At 38.9% G+C, this 15096-nt stretch overlaps 3 protein-coding genes across 3 annotated transcripts in view; 2 read left to right on the top strand and 1 right to left on the bottom strand.

Annotated features, from left to right (window-relative positions):
* Positions 1-940: 940 nt before the first annotated feature.
* LOC310928410 (ferritin, heavy subunit) lies at positions 941-4854 on the top strand. The gene is made up of 5 exons (XM_083890942.1): positions 941-1261; positions 2545-2650; positions 3123-3269; positions 3550-3675; positions 4394-4854. Exons 2-5 carry the CDS (start codon positions 2549-2551, stop codon positions 4550-4552), a joined length of 534 nt encoding a protein of 177 aa, XP_083747068.1. The 5' UTR covers positions 941-1261; positions 2545-2548; the 3' UTR covers positions 4553-4854.
* mcee (methylmalonyl CoA epimerase) lies at positions 4598-10524 on the bottom strand. The gene is made up of 3 exons (XM_083890943.1): positions 10467-10524; positions 8796-9136; positions 4598-6530 (listed from the first exon to the last, which is right to left on the bottom strand). Exons 1-3 carry the CDS (start codon positions 10492-10494, stop codon positions 6378-6380), a joined length of 522 nt encoding a protein of 173 aa, XP_083747069.1. The 5' UTR covers positions 10495-10524; the 3' UTR covers positions 4598-6377.
* An 82-nt stretch (positions 10525-10606) lies between these two features.
* The window catches only part of mphosph10 (M-phase phosphoprotein 10 (U3 small nucleolar ribonucleoprotein)), a 6622-nt gene continuing 2132 nt past the window's right edge, over positions 10607-15096 (top strand). The window contains exons 1-6 of the mRNA XM_083890853.1: positions 10607-10699; positions 12107-12749; positions 12840-13018; positions 13107-13272; positions 14803-14944; positions 15048-15094. Of these exons, the coding sequence (XP_083746979.1) occupies positions 10614-10699; positions 12107-12749; positions 12840-13018; positions 13107-13272; positions 14803-14944; positions 15048-15094 (1263 nt within the window). The 5' untranslated portion in view covers positions 10607-10613. The remainder of the gene's footprint in view (positions 10700-12106; positions 12750-12839; positions 13019-13106; positions 13273-14802; positions 14945-15047; positions 15095-15096) is intronic.

Genomic DNA, 15096 nt, shown 5'->3' with positions numbered 1-15096 from the left:
ATGTCATTAGATTTGTCTGAATCCTCCAATGTCATGCTTGATCTCCACGGGAGCTTTAATCTCTCATTACCGTCGCCAAAGAGATGATGGTTTTATGCCATCTACAGTCATTGTAAATGGTTAAATCATGTATGTACCAAAGTTAAAATTGTCATAAAAAGAGAGGCTCAGTTCATTGTGGCACGATGACACCGTTTGCTGCTAAAATTACACTTTTAAGTTAAAAGTGTTAAAAATACTGATTCTTGAAAACATGTCCCACTAAGAAAAGTGCTAATTCTGTTGGAAATGAATAACATTTTCATGAATAAAAAGAATCAAGGTTATAATCAGGGAGTCATTTGCACATAATAACGTTCTTTTATAGGTTTATTTTATATTAATTTAATTTATTAATTATTAATTAATGCTGGCCCACTGCCTGCAAAATAAGTTGTCGAGAGGCATTATGGTAGTGACACTACTGCGCATGCTCTATGGACCCCGAAACCCGGAAATAAACGCGGAAGTCAAACTTTTTTGGCATATGCGCTGGGTGAGCAGCATGGATGTATTGTTCATTCCTATGAGGCTGCTTTTTATGGCCTTTAGGAATGTTTTTCAAATATGAAACTCCATGAATTAAAAATATAGAATAAAAAGATGTACAAAAGCCAGTGTCCATGTCTCGAGGTGTCCTGTGGACACTTTTACAGGCGTCTCTTTTACTATTGCGGTCAATGGGTAAATTGCTTTTTGGGCCCCTTGGTATTTTTTGTGGCAGTACCCACAGTGGCCACGATGTAAAATTGTCTTCAAAGCAGATGGGTGCTCTATCCAGTTCATATTATACATCCATGGTTCATATCCATGATACATCCATGGTCTGCGCTCACTGCGCAGCCTCTGTACGCAGGCTTTGTTCAACGGCCCCACCTCTGCGCGCTGTGACGTCACGGCTCGTACCACTAGTTAACTCGTGGACGTTGACACACAGGACTCAGTCGATCACCTCGTTAGCGGACAGTGAAGGTTACCTGCTTCAACAGTGCTTGAACGGCAACCTTTCCAACTGTCTCCAAACACCACAGGACGGGACCAACCGATCTGATCTCAATTCCATCGAGCACCATCGCATCACTTCTGAAATAGAAGGCTTCTTCAAGCGTCAGCCTGCGACGTAAACACGTTTAGCTTAAGAGCTAGCCAACTGTTTGTTTTGCTAACACAAGCCACCGTTTTTCAACCTCCTCACCGGAAAAGACGCCACCACTGACACTTGGTAAGAAAACATTTGTCTTCTCTTTGTGTAACGGGTTTTGATTCTAGATAACTATTCAATATGTATAGTTACGGACATATGTATGTTTAAACATCGCACGCGGATCCACTTATACGACTGGCCTGTTAGGCGTTGTGCTGCTGTGGCGCAAATTGACATCTGCTCACTCTCCTTCGCCACTCCGTCGTCGTAAAACACCACCGTTGCTCATGCGAGGCGTCTATTGTCGAAACTGTAATTGTCCCTTTGTGCATTAATTCGATGTTTGGTACAACCGTATCATTATGTTAGGCTTATTCTAAAAACAACACAAACACACATTGACTAATTTACTATTACAGTGTAGTTTTGCTCCGTTTAGTAATAACATGAGCAGAAAACCTTTTAACTGCATTTTGCTGTTTATTTTTATTATTATTCTCAATTGTGTACCACCATTTTGGAAAATAACCAACATGTTAATGTATTATAAAGGTTAGATAAGAACAACGAACGTTCATATATTTGAATAAACATTGAGATAAGTTATAAAGAGGAATGTAAGAGTGATTTTTATTTTATTATTACTATTCAGTCCTTTTAGGTGTTTCAATATAAAATATTTAATTTTCAAACTGTCATATAACTTATTTATTCTAAAGGACACACAACACTGTATCTCAAAGTACTGCACAGACAATTATTCACACAGTTATGCAAATTAGTGTACAGTATTTGCACTGGATGTGCATCTGGGAAGCTTTTGCACATTTCTTTATTTAATCTTTTTTTAAAAAAAATTAATATTGATTGTTGTTGATTTGAGTCGCATTGCTCCAAGGACATCTGGGAAACATGATCTCACTGCAGCATATGTGTGTTGCAATGACGTAGTATTCACATCCATACTTATGGAACATTCCACAGATCATATTTTCCCTTTTATGAAACCATACAAACAGAAAACATTACATAAATTAATTATATAAGTCATTTCAACACAAAACTTCAAAGTAATAATCCAACTTGATGATAGGTACATGCATGTTCCGGACAGATAATTATCAGTGTTTTATTCTGGATTATTTCAATGATAATTTATTAATCACATTTTTGTTTCGGAGTCCAAGGTGATGTCCAATGACTATTGTTTACATTTTATAAAAACAATAAAAATCACCCTCATTTTTAAATCCGTTAACATTAATACTAAACACACACCGTATGTGTGAGTATTTGTGATATGCACATGTTTATCTTTTTTTAGATCCAGTTTTAGATCTTTTTTTTAAACTGTGTTTCAGAACCATGACTTCCCAAGTGAGACAGAACTTCAACCAGGAGTGCGAGGCTGCAATCAACAGGCAGATCAACATGGAGCTGTATGCCTCCTACGTCTATCTGTCCATGGTGGGTGTGTGTGTGTGCGCGCGTGTGGATGGACAGCATGATGCTTTTTGGGCATGACAAAAACAACCGAGCAGGCACAGTTGATAATACAGGTAGTTGTGGTCAGAGTAAAGGGAAACTGTGTTCCACTTATGCTGATAATGATTATTGTAGAGACTTAATTTTGATTTAAATACTTTTTTTTTTCTGTGGTCATTTTAACTGCTTCTGTGCCTACCCACCAAATGTGTGCTGGTTTTAGATGGACATAAAAGCTTGTGGGAGGTTGTTTGGATGAGGACAAGCACACAGCCATCCTCATAACTGTGTTTCACGGTTGTTTATTTAAATTCCAGAAATGATTCACATGTTTTTTGTAGGTTGTATTACAACTATATCTGCTAGGAGATCGTTCAGGCACCACTACATGTTTGTTTCACTTGACTAGTTTTTTGAAAACATTTACATGCTCCTCCTTATTTCCTCCTGGCAGAGTTACTACTTTGATCGGGATGACCAGGCATTGCACAACTTTGCCAAGTTCTTCAGTCACCAGTCACAGGAGGAGCGTGAGCACGCTGAGAAGTTGATGAAACTGCAGAACCAGAGGGGAGGAAGGATCTTCCTGCAGGACGTCAGGGTACTTTGAGCTTGTACTTGATTGAATGTGTCTTTTAACTTGACTGTCTTGTGAAATATTTCTTCTCCCTGGTTGTCCTTATCACTAATGTTGGGAGGGTAACATGAGGCCACAAAGATAGTGAGGGCGTGAGTGTGCTTTGGGGGTTATCTTTCAAGACATGCAAACAGGCTGGAGTTAAACGTTGAACAAACCCACTTTGCCGCTCATTCTTGGCCTTCTCCTCTATCTCTAGTGTGTCATTGGTCTCTCAACCTGCCTTTTCTTTTTTGAATTGCAGAAACCAGAGAGAGATGAGTGGGGCAGTGGGGTCGAAGCTCTTGAATCTGCTCTGCAGCTTGAGAAGAGTGTGAACCAGTCACTGCTGGACATGCACAAGCTCGCCTCCAACCACAATGATCCACATGTGAGTACTAAGCCATGGTTGCGTGTCGAGTCACACTTCAACTTTTAAAAAATCCTTGTTTGCGCTACATGATCTTCAGCACAATGATCCGCTTGTTGATGGGTTTTCGCAAATCGCACCTCAACGCCCCCAAATTGAGTTATGAGCGGCAGTCACCACCACGCATGACATACGAAAAGTCAAAGATCTCTTTTCCAGCATGGCGATTACTAATCCACCCGTAAGAATCACAAATCCTGTTTTGAAGTCTCCAGAATGTTTTCACAACTGGAAGTTCAGAGTTGTCGCCTATCAAACTTATCATGGAAATGTTCTCTGATGTTGTAAATCATGTGAGAACTAGAGTTTCCAAAGGTTAATAAATAAATAAATAAATAAATATACACTCTAAGAAAACTGAGCTCAATTAAGCCTGGTTTCACCGCATCATTCCTCATGTCACTTATGTGTTCATGGTCTTCTTATAAATAGTCTAAGGCTAAAGTCTGAACTGAGCTGTTCAGGATCTAAAAACATCAGACTGTACGGTTTTAGTAATTGTTCATTGGTCAACCTGCAGACCTGAAACAGAGCGAAATGAAACCTGGTTTGGTACATCATTCCTTTCTTCTTTTGTTTTTAGTTTGTTCAACAAAATCCAGTTGTCATTTTTACATCCTTTCATCTTAATTGTTTGAATTTCAGCTCAAATTTGATTTTTATTTCTTTTTGTTTTCAGTTGTGCGACTTCATCGAGACGCACTACCTGGACGAGCAGGTGAAGTCCATCAAAGAACTGGCAGACTGGGTGACCAACCTCCGCCGCATGGGTGCTCCTTCCAACGGCATGGCCGAATACTTGTTTGACAAGCACACCCTGGGCAAAGAAAGCAGCTAAAACCACCCCAATGAGCACTAAAGCTTCTTCATATGTATATTCGTATCTTGCTTCCAAATATTTTAAAACTGAAAAAAAAAGCTATCTGCATGATCGTTGTTAGTCATTTGAACGACTATTACTCGTGTCATTGCCGTTCCCTCCAAACTCTACTAGAAACCCCAAGAGCTTTTATATAAATAACCCTTTACTGCATCTAGCATTCTCTGCTAATGGCTGTGCTCCTGTTTTTGCTGTGTTTAATACTAGGAACTGTCACTCGTATATCAAATATCAAATAAACTGAACCCTCTGGATTCCCATTTGTCTTGTTTAATGTCACACCTGTAGAAAAGAACGCAGAAGTGAATTTGAATAGAATCTCAACTAGAAATGGAAAATTAGCTGAACACTGATCTGTTTCACTTCCATTTCCAGAGAAAAGGGAACTTAAACAATTTCTACGTAATTGCATTTGACCAAAAGAAGAACAGAAACTCCAAAGACTGTTAATCAGGGAAATAACCAGGAGTTTGTGACTGACATTAATATTTCATTATATATAGAAATGACAGGATTTCAAAATGTTTTGCTGTAAGTGAACATGTGTCACCTCACAGTTCAATGTCTGGCAATGATTTATTTCCTGTATCTGGGTCAAAGGTTGTTGTTGCCGTGTGTGTGGTTGATGCTTACAAACGGCAGTGTTATGTTGCCAATGACAGAAATATTGTGAAACGGTCTGTAATTAACTCGCTACAAAAAAAGGGTACTTTTATGTCCCAGCCATAAGTACATACCATTTACATCACATGAGGATGAGTCAGGGATTTAAAAACGACTCCAAATATAAGTCTGCTTAAATGTGTTTTACCTTTTCGATTCAATTTATTTTAACAATTTTCTTGGAATGAAAATGAGAACTTGGATAATAATACAGGAATCATACAAAATATTCCATCATCTTTGTCTAGTTTGCTCTTCATTCTGAATACTAACTACTTTTTTTCAAATTATTATGGGGTTGTAGAACATCTATAGAATAAATCATTCAGCGTAAATTGTATCAAACTTACGACGTCTTATTTAAGTACTCCTTCGTAGTTTGTGCTATGACAGCTGTGTCATAGGACACTTAAAGGGCAACTACAATCGTTTTTTTCCACACACACAAATTAGTGGGATTGAATTTGACCTCTGCATTTAACCCATACACACAACATTAGCGCGCGCACACACACACACACACACACACACACACACACACACACACGCGCACAAGTGCAGCACTTATCTGCACCCAGGCCCCTCCTGGTAAATTGAACTAGCAACCTTCTGTTTATGAGCCCACTTCCTGTCCTCTTAGTCATGGGCTGCCCTAACTTAAACAACATTTGCATCTCTGCAGATAAAGCGTCTGCTTCAAAACGCAAGCACAAGCTCTGGCTGATTTGTCCAATATGACTGCTGCTGCTGCAACACGATAGCACAAAATGGCGGAGTCTGTAAAGCAATGCCCTACACATAGAAGGCTGAAAAACAAAAACATGATTTGATTTTAAGATTTTTGATTTGAAGTGATTTTACACATATTTGCAGATAGAATATTTAATTACTGCCAATACATTTTCCCTGATGAACCTTACACTTCTCTAGTTAAGGTCATTCATTAAACAACACACTTCATGAGATCTCATCACCACAGTAGAATTTATTCCCAAACAGAATCAAAGTGAAATACCTTTGATGCACCTTTTCTGAACAAAAGTGATTTAAGGAACAATATTAGCGTGAACTATCAATGTGAACTAACATCACATCACTGTCCTCTTCGTGTTGACGTGTCTCACGCTTCTTCGAGCTCCACTAGGACACCATCACAGTCTTTAGGGTGAAGAAACATCACAGGTTTCCCATGAGCTCCTATTCTGGGCTCTGCTGACAGAGTTCTGATGTTCTTTGCTTTCAGCTCGGCTATTGCAGCGATGATGTTGTCCACCTACAAAAAAAATTATAAATCTCTTAAATGACCCCATTTTAATTAGTCATGTGTATATTTTCATTTAAAATTTGGCACAAAAAATACTGTTTGTGTTGTATTTGCAACAAAGCATACAAACATGATAGAGTGGTTGAATTATGGTGCCTAACCTTTAACCTGAACCAATTCTAATCCTAAAACGGGTTCTAAACAAACAGACCAGCCACTGCTGAGAAAGCTGTGTTTTATTGTAATCTCGGGCTCAGCGAGATCTCTGAAAAAAACCTGGTCCGGTTACGTAAACACCGGTTCTCCGGAACAGCAGATCGTCCTGCTCCGGGCACTAGTCCGGGCACTAGTCCGGGCACATCCGGTTGCGTACATTGAACTGCAGAAGAAGAATAACGTCCGTTGTGGAGGTGTTTCACGAGCGACAGTGTCTTGTGACTCTGGGTCTGACTCTGGGTCAAAGTCATAAAAGGGACTGCGGCGGGGAGTCGTGAAGAAGCTATTTTTAAACACTGTTAAAACAATGTTTTGATAATGAGTAGCAGTGCATCCACCGTTCCAGAGGGGGGGGCTAAGAAGGGTGTGCTCAATATGTCACTTCCGGGTACTGGCCAATCACAAGACTCTGTCTTCTGGGTGTGAGAGTTGAGTCTGAAATATCGCGGCTGGGTTACTATCGCCTCGTTTACAGCAACTAGGAGGTTTTTGACCATAAAAACAAGTTAATGTTTGTAAGTAGACCTCCATAACTAACATATATGTGCAACAGGACCACTCTACGTGAGCTTTAAGGCCCTTTAGAATTGTTGGACCCCACACAAAATGTCCCTTCAAGGACCTTTTGGACCTCATAAAGACATAAATACAAGTACAAACACGTATGTATTGTACACACACAACACAAAGCACAATCCAGGATCAGGAAGCGCTCTTGTAACAAGAATAAACAAAGAGCAGTTGGACGCTCTCTAGTGGACAAACTGTGTTATTGTGTAAAAACATCTTCTTTTGACATCTTTGTTAAGGTTGTTACCATGGGTGAGCAGCTTCATAGGAATCCAGTAAGCTAATACTAGATTATCTATTGACAGGGCTGTTTGAAAATACATTTTAATAATAGGCTATCATATATAGAATAAATTTGTTTTGTTAGTTTTTATGTATTATGTCAGTATATTTGTGTACTTTTTAATTACCTTCCACTAAAACTGCAATGTAAATTACCATTCTTGCTTTAATCTTGGATTTACTAGTGATGTTTATTGATATATGACACAAAAGAATTGTTAAAAAATTATAAAATTTGGAGTTTGGTGTAAAACTCTTCAGTCTCTGCATCTGTGGGATAACGTAGAACCTGACATTTGTTGCACAAATCTATTTTGTGTATGTGTTTTTATGATTTATTAAATCTCTCATTATTAAATTCTCTCATGGACAACGCTGTTCTACTTACACGATCACCGACAGGCCACTGGAAAAATCTCACCGCGTCGTTGTTTATTTACACCTGTGCTCTTCTTTCTGTGACATGTCAGAGTGTTGAATGTCGCCAAGGTTACCGATGGCAAAGACTGTGTGGATCCTTTCATTCATTTATTTTTCAGTTACACCTATTTAACACTAATGCTTTTCCTGGTATTACAAGTCTAAATGTTTGCCCCTTGTGCTTTTCCTGCTTTGACAAAATAAATATATTCAAACTTTCTCTGACAGAATCTTTTTTGATTACAATTTAATCTCCCGCTGACTATAATCCCTATGATCATAAAAACATTTAACTATGGTGACCTACTTTTCTTAAACCCACCTGAAAAATGCCTAAAACTGGAAACATTTATAAAAAAAAACTTGAACTTAATCAATTTTAAAGGCTAGAAAAAACACTTTTGGACAATGCAAATGTTTTTTCTCCTTCAATTTCACTCTTTTATTGTGTGTCGACTGGATATTGTGTTTTATGTCTTTAAAGTGTTCACTATTTGTCTTTGTTTACATTAAGAGTGTCATTTTATTGTTGATATGCTGCCTTTGTGCAATGCTTACACTGTACATGTACACTTCATACGATATTTTCATTATCTTTTCAGTAAATTTGCGTCTGCATTTTACATATTGATGTGAAAATGCACGTTTATTATTTATTAACCTTTACCCCAACTGTCTTTGCTGCAGTAAGAATGCTAATTTTCCCCATTGTGGCACATATAAAGGATTATTTTATCTTATTATCTTCTTGGCCAGGTCTCTCATGTAAAGGAGATTTTGTCTCACCTCAATACAAATGTGGTGCATTCCTCCAGACTTGTTCTTTTGCAAAAAGCCAGCGATTGGGCTCTTCTCCCCGAGAGGATGGAGCAGCTCAAGCTTCGTGTTGCCGAGCTCCACAAACACGGTGTAGACGCCGTGCTCGGGCAGGGGCACCATGTCGCTCACTGTGGCGCCCAGCGTGTCCCGATACAGAGCTGTGGCCTTCTCCAGGTCAGGAACGGCGATGGCTATGTGGTTCAACCGCCCCAGCTTCCACAGTGGCCCAGGAACGCCCTGCTGCAGGTTTGTTGTTGTTGAGTGTGTCCTCAGCAGAGACGCGCGAGAACATCTGGAAAGACCTGCCACTGAAGAAACACAGTACAATGTAGTAAGCTTCAGTTATCGTGATGGAGCTATGGCTGCAACAATTATTCGATTAAGCGTTAACTATTTTGATTAGAGCTGAAACGATTCATCGATGAATCGATTATTAATCGATTGCTAAATTAATCGGCAACTATTTTCATAAGCGATAATCGGTTTGAAGCTTTTTTCATTATTAAAGCAAGATTTCTGATCGTTTTAGCTTCTTAAAAGTGCATTTTTTTTTTGTTTCTTTGCTCCACATAACAAAGAAATCATCAAAAACGGAATCATTTTGGTTTGTGAACAAAACAAGACTTCTGAGAACACCATCATTTCCAGCTTTGACAAACACCGATCGTTTTTAAACATTTTCTGACATTTTATGGACCAAACAATTCATTGAGAAAATAATTGACAGATGAATCGATTATGTAAATAATCGTTTGTTGCAGCTCTAATTTTGATAACCGATTAATAGGTAGAATGTTTTTCGTTTTTGAGTTTTCCGCTTCTTAAATGTGAAAGTCTTCTGGTTTCTTTGCTCATATAAGAAATAAATCATTACAACACAATAATTTTTGGTTTGTGGACAAAACCAGACATTTTGAGAAGATCATCATTCCCAGGTTTGAGAAACAATGATCAACATTTTCCAACATTTTCTGACATTTTAAGAAACAAACGATGTCTCGATTATGAAAATATTAATTAGTTGCAGCTCTAGTTGGACTAGTTAGACTTAAATCCCCTGTGTCCTTACTGTCTAACTTTATCAGCAGTATAACAAACCATTTTCTATTTACTATCCCTAAGAGTGAGGGGGTCCAGTTGCTCTGTTACGCTGTGTGGGGTGTTTCTTGTTTCACAGGGTGACAACAGAAGGTAAATGAAGATTTTTAAGAATACAATACAGGTAATTTGAATCTTGCTTTGGCCTTCATGTTACCATTTATCAATGTATTGATGTGCATCCCTCCACCTGAGTTCACAGACTAGATTCACTCAAGAGTCCCAACACTTAATCTTACAGCTTTTGGATTATTTAAAAATACATCAGTGCATAAAAGAACGGACTGTGACATAGCCAGCGTAAACTATGAGTGCATTTATTGTGCCATGTCGTCATATAAAAGAGGTCTGGAAAACAATTTTATGCGAACAGACGCGAAAAGTTAACGCTGCACAGAGTGAACATGATGTTACCCAAGTACGTCCTCAACAGAAACTGTAGCAGCAAACAAACAGCACGTGTACAACAAGACTACATTCTTGTTTGGAATTCTACAAAACATCTAACCGTGACTACATTATAATTGTCCATAAACCAACCTGCAACCTTCAAAGCTGCGGACGCCATTTTTTACAGCGTACGTCGGAACGAAACCAAGCAGCAACGGAACAACAGTTTCTCGACGAGCCTGTTTACCTGCAACACTCACACATACCCCGTCCGTCACACATGTGGGGGAGACGAAGATGGCGAGTGGAGAAATGTTGAACGTGTTGGAGGATTGTGAGAAGAAATTAAACACCAACACAGCACAACCGGAGGACTTTCTAAGGCAAGTGTCTGCCGTCTGTACGGCTGTTGGTGAAATAGAGTGTACATGTTGTTGCGTCCCCGCTTGCGCGCTTTAGAAACGAGGACACTCCGTTAGCTCCATTGCTAGCTAGAGCTAACACGAACAAGTATTTAGCCACTTAAATAAAGCCAACTAACATGTTCTGTTACGACGCACTGCAAAGAAAGTTGGTACAGTTATAATCAATTACATAATACGTAAGTAGTAGCTTTATTATTTAGTGAGTGACTTGTGATGTATTAGTTGTCTACTCTGCACGAAGGTCTTTGATTTTAACAGAGCTTAAATAAATAGTTTTAAAAGACCTTTAAATGTTCTTTTACATCGTTATTTTAACATTGTAATGTGTTATGCATTGTGCAGGTCTCTGTCTGTAAGAGTTTGATATAAATGGCTGACATTATGCCTGAAAGGAAAACGCAGACAATGCTGCATTATCTAGAATGTAGAATATCAGGCTGCCAGGAAACACCAATTATTAAGAGAAATCGGGTTGGCTCGCTCATTAAGCACAAAAGAATCTCAAGGGCTAAAATTGGCTAAATTTAAAGTGGAGAAATGGCTTGAAAATCTGAGAATGGGCTGAAAAGTCAAAAAACAATTAAAGGTGCCATATGTAAGAATGTGGCCAAAAACGGTTACTACATTCAAATTCAAAATACCGAGGTCTTTTAGGTTCCGTTTTCTGACGTAACTGGCAACCCATGGTTGCTTGGCAGCTGAGACTATACTGACTGCAATGATTGGTATACGGTGGTAGGTGGCGCCACATGCTAAAACATGATTTCAAAACATAAACATGATTTGCAGTCTGCGAAAATATTTTTTTAATGCAAATATTTTGGCAAGCATGTGCATATATATATATATTTATGTGTGTATATATTTATATGTTTATATATATATATATGTGTGTGTTTTATGTCTGATATGTATCAAATGCAGTGATTTATTTTGTGTGGGACAGAGTGAAGAAACATTTACACCGCTGTTGCTGCTATATGTTAGCAGTCTCTTGCAATATTTACATGCTGTTTTGGTTTTGTCTGTCCATTTCTCACCGGTTGTATTTGTGTATATAAGGAATCCAAAATGCCGCCACACAGGTGATTTTAAACAGCTTGGTGCATCCTCTATCTCAAAGTTGTTGCCTACCGTCGCCATGTCTTCCCTCGTTCGGTGCCCCGTACCAGTGACTTTTTTAAGATAACGTAACCCATTTCTAAAAAAAAAGATAGAAGAAAAAGAAAATTTCTTTCTGTCAACCGGTGCAAATCGCCACGCATTTGTACCGATTTTTAATTGTGTCAAGATGCATCGTTACATCCCTACTTGTAATAACAACTCTCAACTTTCTGTACTGATTGTGTGTTTTTCTTTTTGCAGCCTTCAGGATGAAGCAGCAACAGACTTCACCTCTCTCACTAAGGCCCTGTATGATCTCCATAAAGCTGAGGAGCCTGCAGAGTTTAAAGGCAGCCTGCTGTCAGAGCTGGTGGTGGAGAACTTTGATGAAGAGCAGATTTGGCAGGAACTGGAGCTGCAGAACAGCGCTGTCCTGAAATGTTTTAAAAGCGCCGTTGATAAAGCATTGTCAGATGGCACGTTAACTCTGCTCGTAGAGGAGGAAGAGGAAGAGGATGATAATGTTGCAGAGGTAGAGACTGGCGATGAAGATGAGGGAGAGGAGGAAGAGGCGGAAGAGGCTAAGAAAAAAACTGCAGAAACCGAGGGTGACACAGATGAGGACTCTGATTTGGATTTCAACGTGGATGCTCTGGAAAACCGAGAAAAGCAGAAGGGAATGGGAAGGAAAGGCTCCAAACTAAAAGTTGTTCCCTCTGAAGTTGATGATAAGTTCTTCAAGCTGTCAGAGATGGAGTCATTTCTTGATGATATGGACAAGCGAGAGGGAAAGGAGGGTCAGGATGAGGATGGCGTCAACTATTTTCAGGACCTGGCCTCTGATGAGGATGAAGATCTCAGTCTGGATCAAATTCTTTCTACTAAAAAGCAAAAGAAAAACACTGTATGTCTTTTGTCACTTATTCTCACCCATTTTATTGTGCCATGTTAGTACAAGAATTTGATTAAATATTGAATGACTGAATATTCACAGGTAAGCATCTCCAGGAATCTCAAGTACAAAGACTTCTTTGATGGTGTGGATGGTGAACCAGCTCAAGCAGACGGGCAGTCAGATGGTGAGGATGACGAAGTGGATGAAAGCCAGGAGGAAACTGAAGAACAAATGGATGATGATGATGATTACGATGGTGAAGAGGATGGTGACGATGAGTAAGTGTGATTTAATATTATGCAGTGTCCCAAACTGTGCAGGAGAAACATGCTAAGGTTTGTTCAACCATGTTTGTGACCACTTCAGGGACAAAGAGAGAGGTCACTCTAAAGCATCTGCAAAGAAAGTGACCTTTGAACTCTCTGGGGAAGAGGATAGCGAAGGAGAGGACATGGAAGACATTTTTGGAGGAAAAACTGCAAGCGCAGCAAAATCTGAATCAAAGTCGTCATTTGAGAAACGTCAAGAAAAGGTAACCGAGTTTAAAGTGGTGATTCTTTTTCTGTTCAACGAAATCACATCTTCTTATTTGTCTGTTTTATTTTTGTTGTCATGCGAAAACCCCTACACTAACCCCTAACCCTACACGTTTGTTGGTCCCAAAGTGTTGACAAACACTTGTAGACAACATACAATTGATTTTGAATGTTTTGCCTCAGATAAGCAAATAATCTCTCTGTGTAATAAGTGTCAGTTGTTTTCTGTCCAATTAAAAAAATCTATTTATCAGTTTCAAATTTTACCCAAAAAGTAAATAATATATTTATTTTTAATTCTGACAGTGGTGGTCTGAGTGTGGCGGGCACAAAAGGTTAAGGTCAAACCAAACACAGTTATAGCTCACCAGATGACCAGGATGTTTACTGTTTGGCCACTGCTTGTTTTCCCTAATTAACGGCACGTTTAGTGTAAATTATTATAAACACATACACGCAGATATACACTACCTTTCAAAAGTTAGGGGTCACCGATACAATTTTTTTTGTCTTCCATTAAAAATCACACTTTTATTCATCTAAAGAGTTGCAAAATGAATAGAAAATATTGTCCAGAAATTGACAAGATTAGAAATAATTATTTTTATTCAAAATAATAATTTTGCCCTTTCTTCAAAGAACCAGCAAAACAGTTTTAAGCTGTACTAACATCATTGCACAAGATTTTTCTAATCATCCAATAGCCTTCTCACACGATAAGCAAACAGTGGGAATGGGCCTCTATACACCTATGTACATATTCCATTAAAAACCAGGCGTTTGCAGCTAGAACAGTTGTTTACCACATTAACAATGTATAGAGTGTATTTCTGATTCATTTAATGTTATATTCATTGAAAAAAGTGACCCCAAACTTTTGAACAGTAGTATATACTGAAAAGACTAAACCAGACTCAAATCTAATTTAAAAGTAAGCTTCCTTCTGTGATCAGCTGGTTCTGCCATGCAAAACAGCAGCACAGGGAGCTAAAAAGTGAAAAAAACACTAGCGTTGTTAAAGCTGAGCAGGATTAAATATTGACGTCATGAATCACGGAAAAGTGCAGTGCAGAGGCAACTTCATCGTCTCAGCAGCTGGTTTAACCCAAAGGCTGCAAAAACGTTCTATATTATTATAGAAAATAATGATATACAATTATCACAACATCATGAACAGAACCGATATTTACTGTGTGCTTGGATATACCATCATCTTCATTGTGAATGTGTTTGTGTTTTCACTCTGGTCAGCGCGACATCACAGTGCAACTGTGGTACGACAATAACCGCGACAACCCATGACCATCATGTTGATTATCCCGTTGTTATATAATGGGTGACATGTCTGAAATATTAGCTGAAAAATGTATTAATCGGCTTAAATAGGACTTGTATATGTGTTTCATGTCTCATGGTACCTGAAGAGAGACACCACCACCACCCGTATAAACCCATGTGTTGATCATGAGTACGGTCGATGCCCACTGATGGCCTTTGTTGTAACCTACTGTTGTTCCAACCTGCAGATGTCGGAGACGATCGGGGAGTTGGAGAAAGCAGCTCTAGAGCAGAAGCCGTGGCAGTTATCTGGAGAGGTGACTGCACAGACTCGTCCGGAGAACAGTATGCTTGAGGAAGATGTAGAGTTTGAGCAGACATCCAGGATGGGTGAGTGTTGACTCTGCCTGTTTCTTACCTTCATATATGAACAAAATGGCTGTGTTTTATTTTCTCCCCTGCTTCATCAACATTTTTTATTGTGTTCTTTCAGCCCCTGCTATCACAGAGGACACCACACTACAGCTTGAAGACATCATCAA

This window comes from Microchirus variegatus, assembly GCF_963457635.1.
Source record: "Microchirus variegatus genome assembly, chromosome: 6".
Taxonomy (NCBI): domain Eukaryota; kingdom Metazoa; phylum Chordata; class Actinopteri; order Pleuronectiformes; family Soleidae; genus Microchirus; species Microchirus variegatus.
This window is presented reverse-complemented; position numbering and strand designations above follow the sequence as displayed.